Below are 27323 nucleotides of genomic sequence, written 5' to 3' on the forward strand. Positions count from 1 at the left end.
TTGAGGTTTTGAAGCTGCACTCGTCCAGGCAAATGGAGATCAGTTCATCACACTCCCAACTTGTGCCTTGCTGGTGATGGGAAAGTTTTGTGTGTCTTGAAGTGACACACTTGTTGTGACATAGTCATCAACTTGCCTTTGGTTTGTGTGATCAGAGCGGTTGGACTTCTAGTCCATGGTGACTCTCAGGATATTGATGCATGTTGGAAGGGAGGTTGTTGATGAAGGAACCGAAGATGTTTAGGACTGGAACATTCCACTTAGGCACTCCTGGAATTATGTCCTGGGTTGGGTAAGTTTGTGCTCTGTTCTGAGCTACATTTACTACCTTCTGTAACTTCTGATCATGAGATACTGGAATAGTTCTGATGACCCATCATGTTGCATTTAAGTGCCTTTTAGATTGACCTATGAATATGAAGGTTATGAATCACATACAGGCAGAGGAGATTTAGTTTGGAACTGTGTTTGGCGCATGCATCGTAGGATGAAATCTCTGCTATATTCTTTTATGTTCTTGGTATAAATTAAATAGTTGTTTCTAGGTGTTAATTGCCATTTTATTTTATTTTGTCTCACTTCTACCCTAAGTATTTGCTGGAATGTTCGTTGTCATTGAACATGGCTCGAAATAGCTCCATGACTGGTATCTCAACATGTCATGTTGAAGCGATACTGTTGTCAGTGATCACCAACATTTTTTTGAGGAAATACTGAGGAAGGTCAATGAGGCCATTTTGTTTGATGTTATCTATGTAGTTTTTAGCAACGTTCCACATGAAAGGGTGGTCAAGTCCTGGGATCCAAAATTGTTTCAGCAGTTGGGAGTAAAGGGAAATGAGTTTGTGATTGGAAGCTTAAATTTAAAACTGAAGATCCATGTTGTTGGAGTTGAGAGCAGGAATAGAGGGCCAATTTCACATTGTTGGCCTGTAATAAATGGGTGTGCAACAGAGATCCGTGCTGTGACCCCAGCAATTCACAATGTTTATTATTGATTTAGCAACAGGAACTGAATGTTCTGTGGCTACATTAGGAGATGCATAGGTATGTGGGAGGACAAGCAAGTTGCAGAGATATTATTAGATTAATAATTGGACAGAAATTTGGCAATTGGTGTATAACATGGGACAAAGTAAAGCTGTTTACATTGGAAGGAAGAAGGATAAATGAGATTATAATTAAAATGGACATTTTTTTACAGAAGGTTACAGCTCAAAATGATTTAGGCATTGTGCCTAAAGTACAGAAAGCTGCTTGGGAAGGCAAATGAATACAATGCTGGCCTTTATTTTTAGGGTGTTTGAATATAAATGCAGGGGCCCTTGTGCAACAGTAGAATTAACTGACGAGACCAAATATAGAATACTATAAACAATGTGGTACCCTTGTTTGCGAAACAAGGGAGCAGATCACAAGGGATGCGAGCTCTGAGGCATCTGAGCAGGATAAGCCTGGAGACAATGCTACAGGGAAGGAGATAAGGCAGTGAACTAGTTAGGGACTCAGCGGCTGAAGGATTCAAACTAGGTTGTGTACTGCTAAAGACTGGCTCGTGGGTACCAGCGACTGGGACCTGGATTTGTGAGGGTGCTGGCGTTTAGAAGGGCACTGCTCGTATTGGGGGGGTTTGAAACTGGGAGCTCAGGTTTGCTTTTCGAGCAGGCAGAAGGCTGTGTGGCTGCAGGGGTCAGGAGGTGAATCCACAGGCAATCTCAGAAGGGTTGTCTTTTGCTTTGTTTTCTCTCAAGAATCAAGCTAGAGGTGCTTCTTTGTGTGCCTTTACGGTAAGAAAAGTTGACAGATTTTGTGTATTGTTACGTGTTCAAGGAATCTTAAACCTTAAAAACAACACTCTCAAATTTTTGACATTCCTATTCTGTGATATTAACCTGGTCAAGGCCCTTCATGATTTTATATACCTCTCCTTAGAGCAAGGCCGCCAAAACTGCAGACAGTATTCCAAATATGGCTGTAGCAACAACTTTTACAAGTTGTCTCCTGCTATCTTACTGAAAATATACTTAATTTTTAAAATTTAAATTTAAATTAGACATAACAGGCCATTTCAGCCCATGAGACTGTGCCGCCCAATTAGACATAGAGTACAGTAACAGGCCAATTCAGCCCATGAGACTGTGCCACCCAATTAGACATACAGTACAGTAACAGGCCAATTCAGCCCATAAGACTGTTCTGTCCAATTAGACATACAGTACAGTAACAGGCCATTTCAGCCCGTGAGACTGTGCTGTCCAATTAGACATACAGTACAGTAACAGGCCAATTCAGCCCATGAGACTGTGCCGCCCAATTTACACCCAATTAACCTCCCCCCCCCCCCCCGGAATGTTTCAAACGATGGGAGGAAACCAGAGTCCCCAGGGAAAACCCACGGAGAAACGAGGAGGACATAAAAAGTCCTTACAGACAGGGTGGAATTCGAACTCCAGTCCCAATCGCTGGCGCTGTAACAGCGTTGCGCTAACTGTGCTGCCCCTAAATTTGAAAGAATATTTGTATTCGTGCTTACTTAGATAGGTAAACAGAATCACAATGAATACCTTATTGTTTCAGAAATTGATGATAGGCGTTGAAAATAATGTTGGACATAAAGTCTCGTGTGACTGTCTGCCCAAAATGAATGTTCTCAGGTTAGGAGAGGCAAAATCTAGAGGCGTGCAATCTGCTCCCTCTGCTGATCTGAAAGAAAAATGATTTTAAATGCTTTGCAATGTAAATTAATATTAAGATTGGCTAAGCGAGTTCATCATGATTCCGGTTTTAAAATGCCAACTCTCAAAGTGATCCTGCCCTTCAGAGAAGAAGATTTCTTGATGAGTCACTTTTTATTTCAATGTGTTGATTTAGCTAGTGAAAGTGACGAGAATAATGATGTACCCAACAATCCTGATTGATTGTTGGGTAATTCTGTTGAATTGAATGGATCCAGGAGCAATATTAAAAGATGAAAGGTGTGCATGAATCATACTTAAAATTACAGAGATGATTAAAGTAAAATGGGGGTTTTGGGGTTGTAGACAAAGGAAAGAAGATTCAGGAAAAAAGTCGTTTGACAAATAAAACAATTCATTATCCAATTTTACAGCTAATTATGCTGCGTGGGCGATTTGTGGGCCTGGGCGATTGGCTGTTTATATCATGCATTCACAGTGGGAGATCTGTAGGCACAAGTTGTATGTGAGCAGCTGAAGGCCCAAGCGTACCAATGTAAAGCATGCAAATAAGTGGTAATTCCAGTGTATTTGTTTACATAACATTGAATATAATTCTGGTTTAACCCCCCCCCCCCCCCCCCCTACCAATTACAGGGCTATGGAGGATTTGGAAAGGGTACAGGAGGATGCTTCTTGCATTACAGGGTATGAGCGAGAATAGCAGATTGGACAAGCTTGAATGTTTTCTCGGGAGGGTTGAAGGCTGAGGGGAGACTTGGTGTAAGCTTATAAAATTATGAGAGGCAGAGATAGGGTACACAATCAGAATATTTTACCAGGGTAAAAATTTGAAATACTGGAGACCTTGCATTTAAGATGGAAGGGGGAAAGTTTAAAGGAGCTGCGCACACCCAGTATTTAATACACAGCATGTGGTAGGTGCCTGGAACAAGTTGCCAAGGGGCAGTGATGGAAGTGGATACGATAATGTGTTTAAAAGGATTTTAGATCACAGTGCGGCTTTCGCGCAAACAGAGGAACCACTGACATGGTCTTTGCCCTCAGACAGCTCCAAGAAAAGTGCAGAGAACAAAACAAAGGACTCTACATCACCTTTGTTGACCTCACCAAAGCCTTCGACACCGTGAGCAGGAAAGGGCTTTGGCAAATACTAGAGCGCATCGGATGTCCCCCAAAGTTCCTCAACATGATTATCCAACTGCACGAAAACCAACAAGGTCGGGTCAGATACAGCAATGAGCTCTCTGAACCCTTCTCCATTAACAATGGCGTGAAGCAAGGCTGTGTTCTCGCACCAACCCTCTTTTCAATCTTCTTCAGCATGATGCTGAACCAAGCCATGAAAGACCCCAACAATGAAGACGCTGTTTACATCCGGTACCGCACGGATGGCAGTCTCTTCAATCTGAGGCGCCTGCAAGCTCACACCAAGACACAAGAGAAACTTGTCCGTGAACTACTCTTTGCAGATGATGCCGCTTTAGTTGCCCATTCAGAGCCAGCTCTTCAGCGCTTGACGTCCTGCTTTGCGGAAACTGCCAAAATGTTTGGCCTGGAAGTCAGCCTGAAGAAAACTGAGGTCCTCCATCAGCCAGCTCCCCACCATGACTACCAGCCCCCCCACATCTCCATCGGGCACACAAAACTCAAAACGGTCAACCAGTTTACCTATCTCGGCAGCACCATTTCATCAGATGCAAGGATCGACAATGAGATAGACAACAGACTCGCCAAGGCAAATAGCGCCTTTGGAAGACTACACAAAAGAGTCTGGAAAAACAACCAACTGAAAAACCTCACAAAGATAAGCGTATACAGAGCCGTTGTCATACCCACACTCCTGTTCGGCTCCGAATCATGGGTCCTCTACCGGCACCACCTACGGCTCCTAGAACGCTTCCACCAGCGTTGTCTCCGCTCCATCCTCAACATCCATTGGAGCGCTCACACCCCTAACGTCGAGGTACTCGAGATGGCAGAGGTCGACAGCATCGAGTCCACGCTGCTGAAGATCCAGCTGCGCTGGATGGGTCACGTCTCCAGAATGGAGGACCATCGCCTTCTCAAGATCGTATTATATGGCGAGCTCTCCACTGGCCACCGTGACAGAGGTGCACCAAAGAAAAGGTACAAGGACTGCCTAAAGAAATCTCTTGGTGCCTGCCACATTGACCACCGCCAGTGGGCTGATAACGCCTCAAACTGTGCATCTTGGCGCCTCACAGTTTGGCGGGCAGCAGCCTCCTTTGAAGAAGACCGCAGAGCCCACCTCACTGACAAAAGGCAAAGGAGGAAAAACCCAACACCCAACCCCAACCAACCAATTTTCCCTTGCAACCGCTGCAATCGTGTCTGCCTGTCCCGCATCGGACTGGTCAGCCACAAACGAGCCTGCAGCTGACGTGGACTTTTTTACCCCCTCCATAAATCTTCGTCCGCGAAGCCAAGCCAAAGAAAGAAGAGATAGAAGCATTAATATGCTGACTTTAAATTAATATCATCTGTTTCTGAAACGATAAGGTATTGTGATTCTGGTAAAACACAGAAGTCTGCAGACATTGGTTGAAGTAAAAGCACAAAGCTGGAAAAACAGGCGCTCAAACAGTATAACAAAGATAAAGGAACATAATCAATTTTTCAGGCTTGAGCGCCCGGTCATAATGGTGGTGGGGGTGGGGGGATCAGGGGGAGGAACACAGTACCAAAGGCAGGAGGTAATACATGGATAAGGGAGGAAAGGCATATCAACAAGTAGAGGAGGAGGGATGTCTCTGTGAATGGAGAGGGAGGGGGGTGGAGTGCTGAAGACAAAGAGGAAGGGAGGGAGTATGGAGAGTAGGCTAGCAGAAGGCAGAGAAATCAGTCTTAATGCCATCCCGTTGGATTTTTCCATATGGGCACTGTGCAAACATTTGGCATTAACATAGACTTCTCAAGTTTCTCCCTCCCTTCCCTTTGTTTTCTTTCCTCCAGCTCTCCACCCCCTTCCCTCTCCATTCACAGAGCCACACCCCTCCCACTGTTTGCTGGTGTGCCCTCCCTCCTTTATCCTCCTATAAGTACTCTGACTTGCTGAGTTTTTCCAGCATTGTACTTTTCATTGTGATTCTGTATACCTATCTAAATAACCATGAACACACAATTTCCTCCAAATATATTTTGAGTCAGAGGGCAGGAGACAACATGTCGTTATTTGATACCCAGCCTACCACTATGGTGTTGGGAAATTTTTGAAGTTGGAATGGTATGCAATCACAAAGAAGGCTCACCAGCGGCTATACTTTGTGAGATGTCTGAGGAGATTCGGTATGTCACCAAAGATTCTTGTGAACTTCTATAGGTTTACCATGGAGAACATTCTGGCTGATTGCATCACTATCTGGCATGGAGGTGCCAACTCTCAGAACAAGAATGAACTCCAGAGGGTTGTAAATTCGGCCTGTGACATCACAGGCACCAGGTTTGACTCCATCGAGGACATCTAAATGAGGCAGTGTCTTAAAAAAGCACCCTCTGTCCTCGAAGACCCCCACCACCCAGGCCATGTCCTCTTCACTCTGCTACCGTCAGCAAAAAGGTACAGGAGCCTAAAGACAAGCATTCAACAGCACAAGGACAGTTTCTTCCCCGCTGCCATCAGATTCCTGAATAATCAATGAACCAAAGAAACTGCCTTACTTTTCGTGCACAATCCTTTATATTTATTTATTTGTATAGAAATGTTGTAAGATGGTCATAATATGAATGTTTGCTCCATGATGCTGCTGCAGACCCCGAGTTTCAGGACAATAAATTCTGATTATGGTATTTGACTGTAGAGTCATGGGTGAAGAGGGAGAACAAAAGGGAACCGAGTACACATCTTGGAGGTGTGCTAATGTTGAGTGTGCTCACCAAAAAGGTGGAGCATATTTCGTACCAGTGGAAGTGATGGAGACGGTATAATTACAACACTCCACAAAGTCATTTGGACAGATACATGGATAGGAAGGCTCAAAGGGATAAGGGCCAAAAATAGGCAAATGGGACCTCAGATCGACAACTGTGACTATAGATCAGTTAGGTTGAAGGGCATGTTTTCATGGTGTATAATTTTATGGACCTAGGTCCACCTTTCATCAAGACCTTGCTGATCTTTTACTTCAAAACCACCTTCTTACACTAAACCATATCCCTTAATTTTTATTAGTATTCAAAAATCTATTCATCACTCAAAATATACTCAAATATGACTCAGTATCCACAGCAACATGGATATGCTATGGATTCATATGCTCATTATGGAAAAAAAAATCTTCGATCCAAGTTTGAAATGGCTGACTCGGTAATTTTAGACTGTGACCATGGTTCCAGCACATCTGCCAGGAAATGCATCATTTCGGCATTTGACCTTTCAAGTCCAATTAGAAATTTAATTAATTTCACTGAAATCATCTCAAATTTTTATAAACTCAAGGGAGTACAGACTTGATATGTTTGATCTCTCTCTATGCAACAAAGCAACCATCCCATAAATTAGCTACCATGAGGAGCCAGTTAAGAGAAAATTATAGAAATGTACGAGCAAGAAAGATAAATTTAGATTTGTTGCTCTGGTTACAAGTGATTTGCTGTTGCTACTGGGGTGTTTTTTTAAAAATAACCAGTTCTCCCAAAAAATCGTTCATCTGAAATAGGCCTGGTCCTGACTATTTTGGATAATCGGAGTTGTACTGTACTTTGTACATTCAAAGATCTGCAGGTTGGTTAAGTATTCTGCAAGCCACAAAATAGTGTAGTATTTGGTACATGCAGGCTTTGATGCAGTGAACAACATCTGTTCACATAACTGTGGTGATACAACCACTACACTGGCTGCACTCCTACCAACCTACTGCAGGGGGCAACGACTGAACTCGCAGATAGGAAACCTGGGAGGCTGGCCCCACTTGCTAGCTGTCAATCACAAGCTCGTCTAAAGACTGGGGACGGTCAGACAAGTGAAGCCTGATGTGTACAAGTTTAAGCTATTTAAAGCCTGTTGTACAGTCTGTGGACTTTGCATTAGAATTATTCGCACAGCAGCGCTCACTATAACAAATTGGTGTCATTGATAAAATACATTCTGAGAACTGCCAGTTCATTTCCACATCACATTTCCGCAGTGATATGTCTGTTAATGGCCTCATGTACTGCCAGGTTGAGACCACATCAAATTGGAGGAAGAACACCTTATATTCCGTAATGGCAATCTCTAACCAAATTTAAGTTTATTATCATCTGAATGTACATACACCAGATATCATCAATATAGATTTCTCCAATTTATGGTAACCCACTCCCTCCTTTCTCTTTTTTCTCTCTCCCTCTTGCTTTTGCTCATCCCTCTGATTCCTTTTCTTTCCCCTGCCCATCTTTGTTCCTTTAGCTCCCCACCCCTTCCCTTAATCCTATCAGAGAGCATCTTTCATAGCACTCTGCCCCCTTCCCTTTCATCTCTCAGCTTCTTTCTTTTCTTCTCCCTCTCTCTCCTTATTCAGGCATTGAGACCACATTCTCAGGTATTGCATACAATGTTTGTTTCCACAAATAAAAATGGATATACTAGCCAAAAGGAGAGCGCAACAAAGCCAGTGAGTGGATGAGAAGCAGGTTATCCAAAGTTTGGAAGTATGAGATGAGATCACATTGAAAAACACTACAGTCTTACGGGATTTGACAGGATGGATGCAAGAAAGATGACTCCCCGGTTGAAGAATTTGGAATCATGGTCACCATTTCAGAGTAAGGTGTTGACCATTTGGGATTCCAGTCAGGAGAAGTTTTTGGACTTCCCCAAATGGCTGTGGAACATCGGTCATTGAATTTATTCAAGCAGAGGTTGATAGATTTTTAGATATTAACAGAATCAAAGGGTATAAGATCAGCTACGATCTCACGAATGAAGCAGCCAGCTGTTGCTATTACTTGTGTATGTTGGTGTGGGAGAAGAAGCTGAATTAAATGTGTATTACATGACTAATGTAGAAAAAAAAATTAATAACTTGAAGCAAGAAAGTTATCTCTGCCAATTTTAATGCAAAAGATTGCAGAGTGGGCTGGTCTCTTGTTTAATGACCACATCGTGCTGCTCCGCAATTGCCTGTTCGTATTCGGCTTCAGGAAGGATATAAACTCCAGTGAGAATCACTTCTGAGAACTCTCGGGATAGATAGAAGTGTCTGCATTTAATCGAGATTTGCCCTATGGCAGTGGAGCAGGAGGTCAACAGGAGCATCCATGCACCAGCTGGCATTAACTAAAAGCACACACTACCCCCCCTCTCTGTCAGAACCTGAGTTTTGATCCAGTCCCTGATTGGTGAAACTCTCTTGTGGGATCACAGCATCTGGTGTGTCCTCCGTTTGCCAGGTGTCGGTGCAGAAAGCAACCAAGATTCATCTCGCGTGTATGTGATAAAGCAGACTTACCAGCTTAAATCAGCGACAGCTAAGGTTCAAAGATTCCTTTTATTATTGTCATGTAATAATACCTTAAAAAATGTAACATACATGATCAACTTATGTCTGCCGCAAGGCAAACAAAGAGTCTGCATGAGCATCGCCCAGTGCCCCCAACAATAGGGGAAAGAGAAGATAAAGAGAGTCCCTTCAGAGACACTGAGGGTCCGTGGATTCATCTCCAGCCTTTTCCGTAGCCCCTGCAGCTGCACAGGCTCCAGTTCTAACCGTTGGCAACCTGAGCTCCAGTTACAAACTTCCGATGTGGTCAGGGAGCCTTCAGCGCCCGAGGCCCTTCAGGAGACCTTCTTGCCCTCAGCAATCCCTGGAATCCCGGATCTGATACCTTGGTCCCGTGAGCCCGTCTCCAGCCACCTGCAGGCTGTGTGAATCCTTTGACTATAAGTTGCTCGTGGCCTCCAGACCGTGCGGGCCTCTCAGCCATTGAGCTCCCTCCTTGTTCTACTGTTGTGATCAGCTTCCCCGTTGGGCCGTCTTCTGTGCTTCTGCTTCTCAATGGGGGGGGAGGGAGTGTTTTCCCTGCTTCTGGTGTTCTGCACCGGTCCACTGCTCCCCCAGAGTCTGCTGCCCCTCGTGTAACACTGTCCAGCATAGGCGCCACCACCTTAAGAAAAGATCTCAATGGACATAGGATGTTTTAATGGTGTCAGCTTTTTTAACAAGCTGTTTAAAGTCTGTAGAGAGCGGCAGCATTGGGACTAAGAGGTAGAACCCTGCAGGGAAGCTCTGTATCACCTCTCGCTGCTTTCCCAGGTCTGCACCAGTGGCAGCTCCCTCAGTCCTGCCCTCATTTTTTTTTGAACTGGCGCAAGAAGAATGTGTGAAATTTTATTGATTCCATTCCTCAGCCGCCTAGTGAAGACGAGAGGGTGCCTTATTTGAAAATATGCAAGATATTAAAAGAGATTGGCAGGGTAGCTGCCCAGAGGTCACACACTCCAATTAAAGTCTAGAAAAGGACAGCATTTTCAAGATGAGGAGTGAACATTTGAAGACTGGGAGAAGGAGAATGTTATTTTAAATCAGAGGTTTTGTAACCTTTCGCATTCTTTGTGTCAGAGGTCTGTGCCTGTTCAATCACTGAGTATATTAAAGCTGAAACTGCTCAGTTTTGAGCATTGATGAAATTAAGATATGTCTTGCAGTATCAGTTATGATGTTGTTGAATGATTAAACACTCTGGAAGCCATATGGCCTCCAACCACTTTAATTACTTAAGGTCCTAAAATTACTATAATGAACTACATCAAAGTATTTAGCATAGAAATACATACCTGGCCGAAGAGGCAACACCTTTTGTGAATACTCCATCAAATAAAATGTAAATAGGGTGCTAATTCCAGTTTTGAATATAGGTTTTAAGTTCACGAGGGGGTGGGGGGAGAGGGGAGTGAAACAAGAAAGTCTGCAGATGCTGTGATTATAGTAAAAAACAACGGCTCAGGTGCGTAAGAAGGGCTCAGGCCCAAAACATAGCAATATATCTTCGTCTCTTTTAGATGCTGAAAAGACCGGCTGAGTTCCGCCAGGATTTTGGTGTGTTTTTGCTTAAGGCCACGAAGCACTGGCCTCGGCCTTTGTTTCATTACCTGATATCTTTAGTTTCCTTAGTCTTTTTTGCAGTTGACTGATGCCTTGCTGGTCTGTTAGCTTTGTGCTGAATAGCCAATTCACAGTGCAGCATTTCTTGCTGTCAGTTACCTCGTTAACCTTTTATTTCAACTCCCCTTGGTACACTCATCAGGGCACTGCTCCAATTCCACCGAAGAACTATTTGCACTATTAGTAAAGTCACTTTTTTGCACTAGGATAACTGTGAATATTTAATTCAATTAAATCTACTCATTGTTATTTTTTTCAGATGTTTCATTTCTTTCCCCAAAGTACCTGTTCCAGTGTAACAAATAAGAATTTCAGAGCATGTACACATTGTACACGACAATAAATGTTATCATTAAAATATTGAAAACACCATAGTTTTCAATATTTTCCAACAACCATTGGGCATGAATAGAACAAGGAACCAAATGCAACAACAACCTCATGCTACCCATTCAGATCAGATGATTCAATGCAGACTCAAATAGGTCACCTTTTCCGCCATATTAAAACCATTTCGTTTCAAATATCATTCATGTGAAATGTTTTATTTGTGTAAACACTTTGAAGTACAAGTCCACCTTGACTATAATTGTAGGTAAGCACTGCAAGGTTCTCGATGTGGAAGTTACAACAACATTTTTTAATATAAGTATGCACTATTTTAAGAAAAAATGTCATAGCCAAGATAAGCTAACCATGGTTTTTGCCAGGAATTATGATGGAGCAATTGGGAAATATCAGTTTCCTCCAGTAAATGGATCAGCACCAGATGAGAATTGGCAGAAGTGCGGAGAGAAAATTAGATTTTCTTTTTCTCTGGCTGAAATCTGGAAAGCACCAGATTAAAATGCAATAGAAATGAGATTCCTCGAAATTTTATAAAGGGCAGTTTGGTGCCAACATCTCTGAGGATCTGTCCTGGAACCTCCATGTAGATGCAATCATGAAGAAGGCCCACCGGCGGCGATACTTCGTGAGGTGTTTGAGGAGATTCGGCATGTCACCGAAGACTCTCGAAAACTTCAACGGGAGTACCGTGGAGAGCATCCTTGCTGGTTGCATCACTGTGTGGTATTGAGGTGCCAGCACTCAGGACAAGAATAAACTCCAGAGGTTGTTAACGTGGCCTGCAACAAAACAGGCACCAGACTTCACTCTATCAACGACATCTACATGAGGTGGTGTCTTAAAAAAGCAGCTTCTATCCTCAAGGATGTCCACCACCCACGCCATGTCCTCTTCACTCTGCTACCATCGGGAAAGAGGTACAGGAGCCTAAAGACGAGCACTCAGTGGCACAAGGACAGCTTCTTCCCTGATGCCATCAGATTCCTGAATGATTAATGAACCAAAGACACTGCCTTCCTTTTGACTTTTTGTGCATTATTTTAATTTATTGTTGTAAGGTGGTTTATATAAATGTTTGCAGTGTGATGCTGCCACAAAACAACAAATTTGGTGACTTGTTCATGACAATACATTCTAATTCTGATATATCCTGGCAGAGAACTGATGGCTGAGGTGTAGGATTGAATGTCACGGACGCACCTGCCTGAATGCGTCCCCCATTTGGTGCCATGAATAGTTTGATTCATGACCTTGAATTCCCCTCGGCTTTTCTAAATACCAGAGGGACTTACAACACACAAAAAATGTCATAACTGTTCGAAACTTTATTACAATAGTTATCCAGAAATGCCACTTTGATGCTCTTTAGCAGATTAACATAATGTAGCAAAATTCCAAAGTGGATTAAAAGCTTTTCTTATCCCCCCCCCCCCCCCCCCCCCCCGCTTTCCCACAGATGTTTAAATGGTGGAGTGTGATGTTTAACAGATTTTATGATCCCTTAAGAAAATGGAGATTGTGTCAAATAATCTCTATGGAAATCTAAATTCTACCTTAACTTCAGTTTTGTTTCAGTGTGTTTTGCACTTTGAGGCCACTGATTATCCACTGAGAATAAAAGTAATTACATTTTAAATATTGAAGATGAAACTTCAGCTTTCAGAACTCTGAGTTCCTGTGTTCATGGAGTTACCTCAAAAAGGCTGACACATCACCGGGATTTAAGAGGGTCTGAGCAGGGTATAAATGAAAGCATTTAAAAAGAATCAATACTGTATTTTTTGTCAGTTGGAATGTGAAATGTAATAAAGGACTGTCATAAAATGCACTGTGTTTGGCAGTGATCAACATAGACTGAAAATGTGGCACTGGCAGCTAAACAGTTGTGATATCGAATGGTCAATTTGCATGCAAGAGAAAAGTAGAAAAGCACAAGAGCAACTAATGAGAAAGCAAATGGAATATTAGACTGCAGTGACAGGGGGAAAAAAATGGACATAATTACTCACTTTGTGGTCATTTACACTTTTTAGAGTGCAAGTACCTGTCCGCATTAGACCCGGTGCTTGTACATGGAACAAGGTGGCCTGTGTCTGAAACTGACACATGGTGGCATCACGTCGGCAGCGTCGCTGATGTCACTAATCTGCATCCGAAGGCAACCTGGCAGAAGAGTACCAGGCTGGTGCTGGTATTCAGAATATTTAAAACTCCCGCGGTGGTTATCGCATGCTGACTGTGTCGTAGCGCATCATCAGCTGGATGTCAAATTCATGAGGTGAGTTTTCTGGTGCGCTTTAGACTGCAGGGTTCCCCCGAAAAGTAGTAGGAGTCCTGCAGAATGAATCACGGTGCAGGAATTGACTCAAAATTCACGCACGTGTAGCTAGCTGCTACAAGCTGTGGCCCTGAGGAGCCTATAAATGTAGGAGAGGTTACAGCTGTATGCAGGTTAGCTCAAAAAGAACACGCTGTTCCCAGAAAGAACGACACGAACCCCAGTTGAGTGTAGTTAACGCTGAGCTTTATTGGGCTCACAGCCGTGCTTTTCTTCTCAAGATGAGGGGTGTGCTCAAAGCCCCCTCAGCACTGATTGGTGCATTTGCGATCTGCTTGCCTTGATAGGCCAGTTAGGCTCCTTTAGTTGTGGCCAATGGGAGGGGAGCGCTGCGAGCTTCGTGCAGCCTGCTGGATTGTCGCGTTCGTCCTTCATTTTGTGAGGCACCCTGAGGGGGCTGCGAGGGGCCGCCACACACATTCCTTTTTAGACTGCCTTTGTAGAGGCAAAATTGCCATTACATGCCTGCAGTCTAAAAACCACAATTGAGTGTCGTTACATTGGGATGTCGTGCTACAAGTGTACAGGGCATTGGTAATATCACCATGGAATGTGGCATACAGTTTTGGTCTCTTAGAAGGATATACTTTGATGTAAGAAGTGTTCAAAGAATTTTCACCACATTGATCACTGGGATGAAAGGGTTGTCTTATGAACAAAAGTTGAATAGGTTCAGCCATTATTCAGTCATTGAAGAGATGTGAAATTTCCTCTCACTTATGTTTTTAACATAGCCGCTGCATTCCGGAAAATTATACTCATTTTCCCGAAACGCATGCTGTGTAAAAAGCTTGCAACGGTAATGAGGTGCCATTCCCGTTCTAACATTTTACCTTCAAGAACCCTAGTCATTTCCCCAGAACGCCTGCAGGACCAACTCGGATCAAAGTGTATTGTGTACCATAATTTTCTTAGTATATTTGGAATTTTTTTAGCATTTCCTACTCTCTCCCTCAGCTCCCTGTCCCGTTCTATGCCAGCAGTCTGCTGCCTGCTCTCTCTCACAGTCTGTTGTCCTGCTCTATCCCAATGGTCTGCTGCCTGCTCTCTCCTGCTGCCTGCTCTCTCCCGCAGGCCATCATCTCATTCTATCCCAACAATCTGCTGCCTGCTCTCTCCCACAGTCTGTTGTCCCACTCTATCCCAACGCTCCACTGCCTGCTCTCTCCTGCAACCTGCTCTCCTGTTCTATCCTGGCAGACTCCTGCTGTCTACCTGGAGTTCACTGCCTGCTCTCTGTTGCTGTCGGCCACTAACACTAACCCTAACCTGAACCCCACACCTAACCCTAACCAGAATCCCATCCATAACCCTAAATCTAACCCAAATCCCACATCTAACCTTAGCCCAAAGGTGTGAATATACAGTCACCCACTATGCTGACAATAAACTTATTCCAGGACATATCAAAATGCACAACTGATCCCACTAAGAGCTAGAAACAGGCACAGAGCAATGAAAGTATGGGCCAACCAAAAGTGACACTTTATAGTGACACCAAACCTCTGAGAGAGGACACCAATGACTACAAGCGAGATGATTATCCTGCTGCCTGCATATTGATAAACTAACCTGAACCCTAACCCTAGATTTGACAGTAGGTCTGCCAGATTGTAAGGACAATCACAAGGCATTATTCCCATGCTTTTATACATGGTGTGCATTTTTTCCCACTCTCTTTTATACATTGTGCACCTATGTCTTATTAAATTGTGCGTGTATTTTCCCACATCCTTTATACATTGTGCACGTAGGTTTTATTAATTGGAGGGGATTTTTTCCCCACACCCTTTCATATTGTGCTCAAATGTGCTTTATTCTCATGCTTTTCTATTAATTGTTGTTTTAATAAAAGTAACATTTGATTGCAAACCCTTGTGTCAAGACGTGCCTCTCACGGACTTGACACTTTCTCAACACAATGTCCAGTGTAGGGAAGGACTGTGTTACTGTCGGTGTTACGCACCATTATGACCCTAATTTCAACCTGGCTTATAACCTGGGGGATATTTTTGAGCAATACTTTGGGAAAAACAAGTGGATCTAATATGGTATGTTAATGACATTAGACGCAGACGCTGTTGAGTTGCACGTCCGGCCCCATTTATTCATGGAAGGGCTGTCTAATTGGAGAAACGGAGATTTGCAGTTTTGGTCGTTCCTGTGTGAATGACCAATGCTGGGATATTAGAGACTCTTCATAACAGTAAAATAAAGGATCAGAAACCCTAGATGAATCAGAGAATCCACAACCTGCTGAGGGCGAGAACAAGGGTGTTTAAGGCTGGGGATTGAGATCTTTACAAGAAATCTAGGTATAACCTGCGGAAGGTCATCTCCGAAGCAAAATGGCAATTCTGGAGGAAACTAAAGACAGATACACACCAGCTATGGCAGGGAGTGCAGGCCATTACATCCTACAAAGTGAAAGTGAACACTATAGCTGGCTGCAATGCTTCACTACCTGATGAGCTGAACACCTTCTATGCCTACGTTGAGAAGAAGAACCAAGTAATGCCTACTAGAATCCATGAAAAGGCTGAGGACCCTGTGATACCTGACTGAGGGCGACATCATTCAAGAGGGTGAACCCTCGCAAGGCGTCTGGCCCTGATGGCGTACCTGGCAGGGGACTGAAAATCTGCGGCAACCAACTAGCCGGAGTATTCATGGATATTTTCGACCTCTCATTGTGATAGTCAGAGATTCCCACCAGCTGTAAAAGGATATCAATCATCCCAGTACCCAAGAAGAGTACCCTGGGCTGCCTCATCGACTACTGCCCAGTAGAACCAGCTTCTACTGAGATGAGATGCCTGCAGAGGCTGGTCATGGACAGAATTAACACATACCCAAGTAAATTTTTGACCCACTGCAATTCGCCTATCGTCACAATCGCTCCACAGCAGATGCAATATTGCTGACTCTCCACTCAGCTCTGGATCACCTTGAAAACAGCAATTCATACATACAGCTGTTCTTCATCGACCATAGCTCGGCCTTCAATACCATTATTCCCTCAGTGCTGGTCAAGAAGCTACAAATGCTGGGCCTCTACCCCGCTCTGCAACTGGATCCTTGACTTTCTCATCGGAAGACCACAGTCAGTACGAGTTGGAAACAATGTCTCCTCTTCACTGATCATCGACACAGGTGCACCCCAAGGATGCGTACTTAGCTCACTGCCCTACTCGTTATACACCCATGACTGTGCGGCCAGGCACAATTCCAATGCCATCTACAAGTTTGCCAACGACACCATAGTTATCGGCAGAATCACAAATGACAATGAGGAAGCATACAGGAGGGAGATAGATCAGCTGGTTGAATGGTGTAACGACAACAACCTTGCGCTCAGCATCAGCAAAACCAAGGACATGATGTGGACTTCAAGAGGAAGACAGGGGAACACAACCCACTCCTCATTGAGGGCTCAGTAGTGGAGAGAGTCAAGAACTTCAAGTTTCTGGGTGTCAACATCTCCGAGGATCTGTCTTGGAGCCTCCAAGTTGATGCAATCAGAAAGAAGGCTAGCCAGCGGCTATACTTTGTGAGGTGTCTGAGGCGGTCCTGTATGTCACTGAAGATTCTTGTAAACTTCTATAGGTGGACCTTGGAGAGCAATCTGGCTGGTTCCATCCAGAGATGCAGCGGTAAATTTTTTTAGGTGCTCAGGAAAACGGCGACAAGGAGGAGTCACGAGACTTGACCTTGGTGGCCACCATTTTGTTTTTGGCACTGTATAATTTACAGCGACCTGAGAACTACGAAGTTGAATGATGACCGATCATGAAGGAATCAGGTGTGTTGAGACTTTAGAATTGGGATGTGGTGGGGGTGGGGGAGGGGGGTAGTGGAATGCCTCTGCTTCTGCCAGAGCACTTCCAAAGCGGTCCCGAAGTGACCCAGTGAGGTGCCAGAGTAGCACTCTGGTGAGTTGCAGAAGCACTGCACCCCTTTGTTACATCACTGCCTGGTATGGAGCCTGGTGTACCGTGGAGTGCACTGCCTGGTATGGAGCCTGGTGTACCGTGGAGAGCATTCTGGCTGGTTGCATCACTGTCTGGTATAAACTCCAGAGGGTTCTTCACTCGGCCTGTGATATCACAGGCACCAGACTTCCCACTGTCAAGTACATCTACTTGAGGTGGTGTCTTAAAAAATCAGCCTCTTGTTTTCAAAGACCCTCACCACCCAGCCACGCCCTCTTCACTCTGCTACCATCGAGGAAAAAAGGTACAGGAGCTTAAAGATGAGCACTCAGCGGCACAAGGACAGCTTCTTCCCCATTACCATCAGATTCCTGAACGATCAATGAACCAAAGACACGGCCGTACTTTTCATGCTCTGTAATTGTTGTTAATTAATATTTTTACGGTAATGTTGTCAGATGGTTATAATATTTATGTTTGGCCTAAGATGCTGCTGGAGACCCCGGAATTTCTGATTCCCACGGAGTCGGTGTAAAAATCATGTATTTTAGTGATCCTGTTGATACATTATGCAATTTAATAGTCTCACAGTCTCCATCCTAAATATTTGCCTTTTCTTCAAGATTTGACTGATTTAAATTCCTTAGTTGCAGGAGACAGATTCAAATGCTGATACTGGACATCCAAACACTTCTCCAGTAATTTAACCACAGGGCTAATCTCCATGGACTTTCTGTGCTAAAATTCTGAACAATGGTATGACTTGTCTCATTGGTCATTTGAGAACTGATTAGCTTTGCTAATGCAACGGATTAAAACACAAAGGTGAGAAGTTTATTCTTCAATCTGATTCATTATCCCTGGGTTGATACTGTCACAGGGCATTGAATTTGGATATTTTCACAGAAACACGAGTATTTTTTTTAAAAGTAGGTCAATGACTAATTTTACTGAAGAGATTGTGGTGGACTTGCCCTCAGGAGATTAAATAATTTTGGTCAATTCCTTTTTTATTGTTCATAGATAGGACAGCCTCGATGCAAAACTGATAATTGTTAGGCCACTGTTTCTGATGTTCAGGATTTCATATAATTCTTCACTATTTCTCAAATAGCATGTTATCCTAAAGTAAGCAATAGGGAAGCCACTGGGTTTTATTTTATTATGATTATAATTTGATTAATTGCATTTTTTTTTTAGTTTTACAGGTAGGAGATAGAAAATCTGCAAACATGTTCCTCATTAAAACTGAGTGCTTTCCTGAGCAAAGGATACAAAAGATGATAGTCACAAGGAAAATTCTCTTACACTGCATTTTTAAATAGCAAATCAGATTTTGGGGGGAAAAAATCGCTGAATAGCCTTTGCCTTGTTCTGCTATTGGGCAGTTCTCCAGGAAGGATCATGAGTGTAGTTTGGGCATGGTTATCAGGAATAAACATTTTGGAGAATGGATGTGAACTGTAATGCAATATTTTTGACCATTCTACATTGTTACTTGTGCAGAAGAGGGTCAGGCCAATTAACACATCAATCATTTTTTTTCACTGATGTCACTTTCAGCTGCTTTGAGATTTCAACCAATGCTTATCAACAGACCCCGCCCCAACAGCTACTATAGATGGGAAAATGTTTAAACAATTTAAAATACTCACACTGGCTTTGTTGTGCACTGTGAAATTAATCATTAGGCTGTTGTACATCGCTGCTGAAGAGTAGAAAATTTCAGGAAATTTTCTGCTCCAGTGGTAGTGTAAAAATGTTGAGACAGAATTTATTATGTAAATTCCCTCCCGTAATTTTTCCACTGGGACCCCTATACAGTTTTATAGAGCGGCTGCAGTGTAAGATGACTGCAGCCACTCCATAAGAAACAGGCCTAATGAATGCATTATCCCCCGATAAACTCCACGACACAGGAAGGCCATGTAAAAGTGCCCTAAAAATGCCCCTGTGTAAATGGACACCTTGGGATACACTGGAGGTATTGTAATTTACACCAAATTGTTGGAGAAATGCAGCAAGTCATGCAGCGCTTCTTATGTAGCAAAGATAAAGATATACAGTTATCCCCCACTTTTTGAAAGTTTGTTTTACGCCATTTTACTTTTACAAGAGACCTACATTAGTACATTTTCTTTGTTAACTGAAAGAAATCCAAAGAAGATTTTCACTTTTACAAAAAAAAGTGAAAATAGCGTTCAGCGGGCTGTCGTAAGAGCGCGGGGCAGTGGGATCAATGTGGGGACTGATAGCAGGCTTTCGGGAGAGGACGGGGCACTTGGATCAGTGTGGGGACTGATAGGCTGTCACGAGAGCGCGGGGCAGTGGGATCAGTGTGGGGACTGATAGCAGGCTGTCATGAGAGCGCGGGGCAGTGGGATCAGTGTGGGGACTGATAGCAGGCTGTCGGGAGAGCACGGTGCGGCGGGATCAGTGTGGGGTCTGATAGCAGGCTGTCGGGAGTGCACGTTGCAGCGGGATCAGTGTGGGGACTGATAGCAGGCTGTCGGGAGAGCACGGGGCAGTGGGATCAGTGTGGGGACTGATAGCAGGCTTTCGGGAGAGCACAGGGCAGTGGGATCAGTGTGGGGACTTATAGCAGGCTGTCGTGAGAGCGCGGGGCAGTGGGATCAGTGTGGGGACTGAGAGCGGGATGTTGGGAGAACACGGAGCAGTGGGTCTGGGAATGCTCAAAAAAAAGTTCCCATATAAATTAACGGTAATTGCTTCTTCGCTTTACACCATTTTGGGTTTCGAAAGGTTTCATTGGAATGGTCTACTTTCGGATAGTGAAGGATACCTGTATAAAAAAAAGTTTCGGGCCTGAGCCCTTCAAGGTGTGAACAATAAGCAGGCAGGTGCCTCAATAACATGATGGAGGAATGGACAGGAGGCGGAGCACAGGTTCAAGGCAAGAAGTCGTCGGTGGATATGGATGGGAAGGTACAAAAGAAAAAAGCTGAGGAATGATAGGGGGAGGGGATAGCTCTCTGATGGAGATGGAAAAGGTGGAGAGCTGGAGAAAGGGAGACCGAGGTATGGGGAAGAGAGTGGCTTAATGGAAACCAGAGAATTCAATGTTAATACCATCTGGTTGAAGAGTGCCAAGACGGAATATTAGGTATTGCTTCTCCAATTCATGGGTGGCCTTGGATTGGCCATGCATGAGGCTATGGACAGACAAATGGGCATGAGAATGGCCGTAGAATTGAAATGGTTGGCCACTGTGTGTCTGGTAGTGGGACCATGTTGTAGATGACAGAAATTGCGGAGCATAATATGTTGGATGTGGAGACTGATGGTGGGGACAAGGGGATCATGTCCTTGTTGCATCTAGGGTCCAGGGCAGATATGTGGGAAATGGAGGAGATGCAGGTAAGGGCTGAGTTGATGGTGATAGAATGGAAGCCGCATTTGCTAAAGATAGACATCTCAGATTTTCTGGAATGGAAGACCTTATGCTGGGAGCAGATACGACAGAGGTGAAGGAATTGAGAGAAAGGAATAGAATCCTTACAGGGGACAGGGTGTTAAGGTAGTTGTGAGAATTCTGGGAAAAACACAATGCTGGAGAAACTCAGAAAGTCAAACATTGTCATTTATATAACGAAGATAAAAATACATAACCAATGTTTTGAGCTTAAGCCTTTCATCATGGGTATGGAAAAATGTTGGCAGGCATCTGAATAAAAGGGTAAAGGGGGGGAGGCATGGTTGCAAAGGCAGGAGGTAACAGGTGGAGGAGGGCACAGCAGCAAGCAAGGGGTGGTGGGATGGCTGGGTGAAGGGGGTGGAGAGCTGATGCGGGTCGAGGAGAGCAGGTTTCCAGAAACTGGAAAAGTCGATGTAAATGCCATCCGGCTGGAGTGTGCCCAGGTGGAAAATTGATGCTGCTCCTCCAATTTATGGGTGGTCTTGGTGGGATAGTACACAAGGTCATGGACAGACACATGAGTATGGGAATGTGACTCAGAAATTAAATGGTTGGCCACTGGGAGGTCTCTGTTATTGGTACGGACGGAGTGAAGGTGCTCTGCAAAGCAATCTCCCAATCTGCGCTTAGTCTCTCTGAGGTAGAGAAGACCACAAAGGGAGCATTGGATGCAGTGAATCAGTCCTGCAGATACACAACTGAAGTGTTATTTAACTTAAAAAACTTGTTTGGGGCCCTGGAGGTGTGGGTGCAAGTGTGACGTGGCACCTCCTGTGGCTACAGGGGAAGGTGCCGTTGTAGGGGTTGGTGGGGAGATATGAGTGCATGAGGGAATCATGGAGGGACCAGTCTATACTGAAGGCAGAGAGACAGAGAGGGGATGATATTTCTGGTGGTGGGATCCTGTTGTAAGTGCCAGAAATTCCGGAAGATGAATGTGTTGGATGCAGAGACTGGTGGGGTAGTAGGTGAGCACAAGGGGAATTCTGTGTTGCATCTGGGGGCAGAGGGGGCCTGGGCAGATGAGTGGGAAATGGAGGAGATGTGGGTGAGGGCTGAGTTGATAGCGGTGGAGGGGAAGCCACGTTTGTGGAAGAAGACAGACCTTTGAGATGATCCGAACCGAAAGACCTCATCTTGGGAACAGATGCGGCGGAGATGGAGAAAGTGAGAGAAGACAATAGAAACCTTACAGGGGACTGGGTGTGAAGAATTGCAATCGAGTTAGTTGTGGGAGTTAGTGGGTTTGTAATATATGCCGATGGATAGCTTGTCTCCTGAGATGGAGACAAAAAGAGAAAAGGGTTGTTGGAGACGGACCAGGTAAGTTTGAGATCAGGGTGGAAAATGGCCGTGAAGTGAATGAAGTTGATGAGATCACGGGTGCATGAGGCAGCCCTGATGCAGTCATGAGTAAAATGGAGAAAGAGTTGAGGAGCCTTGGCTGTGTAGCTTCCAGCATTGATTGCTCCACAAAGCCCATAAACAGGCAGGTGTAGTTTGGACCCATGCGGGAAACCATGGTTACTCCTTTAATTTGGAAGAAGTGAGATTAGTTAAAGGAGTTGTTTAGAGTGTGGACACGTTCTGTTAGGCGGAGGAGGATGACTGTTCACTAACACAACAATGCTGGAGAAACTCAGCAGATCAAACAGTGTCTTTTATATGACAAAGATAAAATACATAACCGTAACACAAAGCTGTTGGAGTTGATAGGTTTGTAAAATATTCTCTCTCTCCCCCACATCCAACTTGTCCTGCACTATTGCATATCATCAGTGGGTTGCTGTGTTTCATAAGGCATAGGTGACCAGGTTGAGGCTCTTCCATTTGTTCAAAGATTTTGACTACTGCCCAATTTCTCCAAGTGGGTACGTCATTCTGTCATTCAGATTTCCAGTGCATATATTTATGCAGATATTTTCAGCTTACAATATCAATACAGATGAAGCCACTGAGGACTCACTTTGCAAAGAACTGGCAGACAGAGATCGCAAAATGGGAGAGTATTGCCAGAGATGGTCTGTGAATTGAGGTTGGGGTGAAAGCTAACAGCGAAGTTGACAAGCTCATCATGAGTGCATGGGCAGCATCAATGTATCGACGAGTTAAGGAACCTTGCCTATGTAGGATTGTGGCATGGATGGCTCCAAATAGCCAACAAAAAAAGCAGACGTGGCTAGAATTAGTTTACCAATTATGCAATGAAACCGTGCACAATGTGAGGAAAGCACAAGGTAGTCTTTTGTGCTTAAACATAGTAATTCCATGCTTCAGAGGAAGCATGTTTGATCTATTGTTTGTAACAAGGTAAAGCCATACTTTTAATGAGAAAGCAAGCTGTAAAACACTGGAAGCAGGTCAAATGATTAAACCTCTAGAGGTGGCTGCAAGAACAAGGTTCATTGACTCTTTTATTGTTTATTTTTAAAAATGTTCAAAGTTGGAGTTGCTGTTTCAGGAAATTGTGTGCAGTATATTACAAAAACATGTACCAAAAGTATTTAATTGGACCGGTGAATTATGTTTTTGAAAACATGTTTTTTTTACATTTTATATTTGCATTACTTAGTTAATTACATTAACACTTAATGAACTTAATACATCGTTTAAAAATTATATTGTCATGCAACATTTAATTTGTAACTGGCAGACCAAAGTACAAATTAAACAATGAGCTGTTTAACCCTGACTGATTTTTGTGTTTCTCAATCATGTATAAAAACTAAATCTTGATCTTGCATGGCATTGTAATTACATTGTAGTGGTGGATTACATGACCTAATTGTTCAAAGGCATCTTTGCTACCACAGATTAGTTTGTTGTTTTGAACTGAGTGAGATTTAATTTGCAGGCTTTTCTTTAATGAGATATTTCTTTGTTTTTTTTGGGTGATTTGATGAGTGGTATTTTTGCAAAAAGTATTTATAATACAGATTTAGTGGGCCAAATGCTTTCCTACAGTCCTGTGGTAATTTGTTGCCTGTACCTGGAACAAGCTTTTGATAGTGGATACAATTACAATGTTCGTAAGTCAGATTTAGAGATAGGAAGGGTTTAGAAGGACATAGACCAAACAGAGGCAAATGGAACTTATCCAAAGTTCGACCTCAGTTGGCATGAGCAAGTTGAGCTAAGGAGTTTTTCCGGCCTAGTATGAATCTGTGACTCTTTACGGGGAACGCTGCTGTCAGAGAGAGGCAGCAATCATCAAGGATCCACACCAACCAGCAAGCGTTCTTTTCTTGCTGCTGCCATCAGGAAAGAGGTATAGGTGCCACAAGATTCGCACCCCAGGTTCAAGAACAGTTGCTACCCCTCCTCCACCATCAGACACCTCAACAACAAACTCAATCGGGGACTCATTTAAGGACTCTCATTTGTGCACTTTATTTTTTTTTAAATTCTCTCTATACTGCTGTGATAGTACAGATCTATCACCAATGTATATAGTGTATATAGTTACAGTATCTAGACTGTGCTTACAGCGATTGGCTGAGAGCTAAGCCACGCCTACTGTCTGGGCCTTAAAGGGTTGTGTCCCTTGCCAGGTCGGCCACCTGTGAAGAGCTCCTGTCTTTTGCTAATAAAAGCCTTGGTTTGGATCAACAAGTCTTTGGTTCTTTCGACGAGCTCTACAACTGCACAGTCATTTTGTTTACATTCATTATCTGTTTACAGTTAGTTATTTGTCGACATGAATATGATGGGTACAGTTTTTAATGCACTACAGGTACATAATTGGGTCCAGACACCTTTCAGAATTTTTCAAATAATACTAACGGCGGTACATTAAGTAACCATGCTAATTTCAGATTCACGCAAAGACACAGTCTTACTAGAAACAGGGGCACATCTAGGGGAACCCCTGAAAAGGGGGAAGAGGCCACTTGAAGGGTGGCGCAACTTGAAGGGGTGGCAGCGCGGCCCCCTGCAATACACCCGTCTTCCTTCCTTGTCTTAGCGTTCCCACTCAATTATACAATGCCAAATACACCAAGGCCAGCTCTTATGAGGCCTCCTTGTCACCTTTTATTTTGATGCATGGCCACCCCTGCCATATTTTGTATAGATATGCCCCTGACTAGAAGGGTCTGTGGATGGGGATGGGAAGTGTTGGGGCGACACTGGACGGGGGGGGGGGGGGTGGTGTGATGGGGGTGGGGGATGTTGTGATGGTGGTGGACAGGGGGTGAGGGAGGGTGATGGTGGTAAATGAAGTGAGAAAGATAGACCATAAAATTACTATCACTGAGACACAGCGCTGGATGGGAGTGGGTTACGTCAGGGCATGTTTCGCACCAAACGTGAGCTTTGGTGTGCAGATGGCATACATGGAAAAATATGATTGGTTTTTGGAGGTTTCGGTTTTCAGAATTTCGCATAAAAGATTATGTACCTGTACCAATAGGTGGTCATTCTACCTTACCTGCAGAACAAAATCTCAGGGTTGTATGTGATTTCATCGATGTACTCTAATAATAAATCTGAAATCAGTTCATGAATTGATATCCAAGGACTATACTAATTGTTAATGTGTTATTCAGTTGGCTCAGATATTTCCAATTTCTAATGTTCATTTGCTTTCTATACTTTTATACTTTCTATACTAGTAAAGTAACCTGAATATTTTCTCCTTTTATTTGCGAGTAGTGAGTGGCTATTTTGGGATAAAATAATGTTATTCTTATCAACTCAAGTCTTATACAAAAGTGCTTCTCCAGGCCAGGGTGCGGACACATACACAGATGATACATTTCCCACACAGTGCAAAATAATCACATATCCTGCCAGTTGTCTGATCCTGGGAATGATGGAATGATTCCAATGTAATTCTGATTACTGCCTAATTATTGGACCTTTAACTTTTTATTGGAACTTGTGCATTAGTTGTTCAATGTCAGTGTGGCTTAAACTCTGGATTTAAATGTTTACTGCATGTTGTTCAGTCAGTCTTCAGTGGTCAATAAATACAGCCATACCTCGACTTGCACTCGATCGAGTAACATTCGATCGCAGATACATCCGAGGTCATCGTAAGGGCTTAATAAATATTTTATCTGAAAATATACAGTGCATCATGGCCCCTTAAACGCCCCCAAAGTAAGCCCCAAAGAAGAAAAGGCATGTCATCAATTTGGAAGAGAAGCTAACGGTGATAAAGCAATATGAAAGTGGTAAAACTGTAAATGTTATAGCGCGTGACTTACACTCAACTGTAACCACAAAATTACGAAGGCTGTTAAACTATGGTATTTAGAAGTATATGTACAATATAAAGAGTTTAGGTAAATATGTATGTGTGCTGTGTGGTATAGTATATTGGTAGTGTAAAAAAACTGTACACAGGTAAACAAATAAATAAATGTAAAGAACTGCAGAGAGGAGGAAAAGAAACACAAACCAGAAGATCTCACATCTGCGTCCATTCTCACTGATGTAGAGAGACGAGCCCACATTGTGAGCAGCGGATGCAGTAAATTTCCTCTGTAGATTCACAAGTGAGAAGTTGCTTCGCCTGAAAAAACTGTTTGAGGACTCGAATGGTGGTAAGGGAGAAGGTGTGGGCGCATGTAGCACTTACTGTCATAGGTAGGAACTGAAGGGATGATTGGTGAGCAGGGGTGAGTGGGTGAGGGAGTCCCAGAGGGAGCAGCCCAGGCCCGAAATTTTGGTTACTCTTTACTTCCCGAGGATGCTGCGTGACCATTTGTGTATCGCTCATGATCCAAAACTTCAAGACTGTTGGGAGTTCCATGGCCTCAGGCATTTGTGAAAAGGATGAGTGCATTGGCAAGTCAGATTAAACACAATCTGACTCGTCATCCCTACACTGTTCTTGCATCTCTGTAATTTATTCACGACTTTCTTTCTTTCATTTGTATTTGGATTTAATGGTTTACTGAGCACAAAAAAGAGTATGAAAGTTTTGTTACCTTTCATTTTATTCCAATCAATTAAATTCTATTTGACCCCTTAAATACATCATCCATCTTCTGTATTACAATAGCTGCTTTGATTAACACTGCCAACTCCCCACTCCTTTTACTTTGGCCTCCCTATTTAATCTAAAATACCTCAGAATTTATTTTTTCTTTGGCTTGGCTTCGCGGACGAAGATTTATGGAGGGGGTAAAAGTCCACGTCTGCTGCAGGCTCGTTTGTGGCTGACAAGTCCGATGCGGGACAGGCAGACACGGTTGCAGTGGCTGCAGGGGAAAATTGGTTGGTTGGGGTTGGGTGTTGGGTTTTTCCTCCTTTGCCTTTTGTCAGTGAGGTGGGCTCTGCGGTCTTCTTCAAAGGAGGTTGCTGCCCGCCGAACTGTGAGGCGCCAAGATGCACGGTTGGAGGCGAGATCAGCCCACTGGCGGTGGTCAATGTGGCAGGCACCAAGAGATTTCTTTAAACAGTCCTTGTACCTCTTCTCGTTCTATGGCGAGCTCTCCACTGGCCACCGAGACAGAGGTG

At 43.7% G+C, this 27323-nt stretch overlaps 1 protein-coding gene across 5 annotated transcripts in view; it reads left to right on the forward strand.

Moving 5' to 3' along the window:
• The window catches only part of cobll1b (cordon-bleu WH2 repeat protein-like 1b), a 182761-nt gene that overhangs the window by 47333 nt on the left and 108105 nt on the right, over window positions 1-27323 (forward strand). The window contains exon 1 of one of the 5 annotated variants that reach the window (XM_069935344.1): window positions 197-292. The exons of 3 other annotated variants lie outside the window; for them this stretch is intronic. In XM_069935344.1, coding sequence (XP_069791445.1) covers window positions 201-292 — 92 coding nt within the window. In that variant the 5' untranslated portion in view covers window positions 197-200. Of the gene's footprint in view, window positions 1-196; window positions 293-27323 lie in introns of those variants that run through there. One more of the 5 variants, XM_069935342.1, reaches the window with a different exon arrangement.

The sequence above is a fragment of the Narcine bancroftii genome, chromosome 4 (assembly GCF_036971445.1).
Source record: "Narcine bancroftii isolate sNarBan1 chromosome 4, sNarBan1.hap1, whole genome shotgun sequence".
NCBI lineage: Eukaryota > Metazoa > Chordata > Chondrichthyes > Torpediniformes > Narcinidae > Narcine > Narcine bancroftii.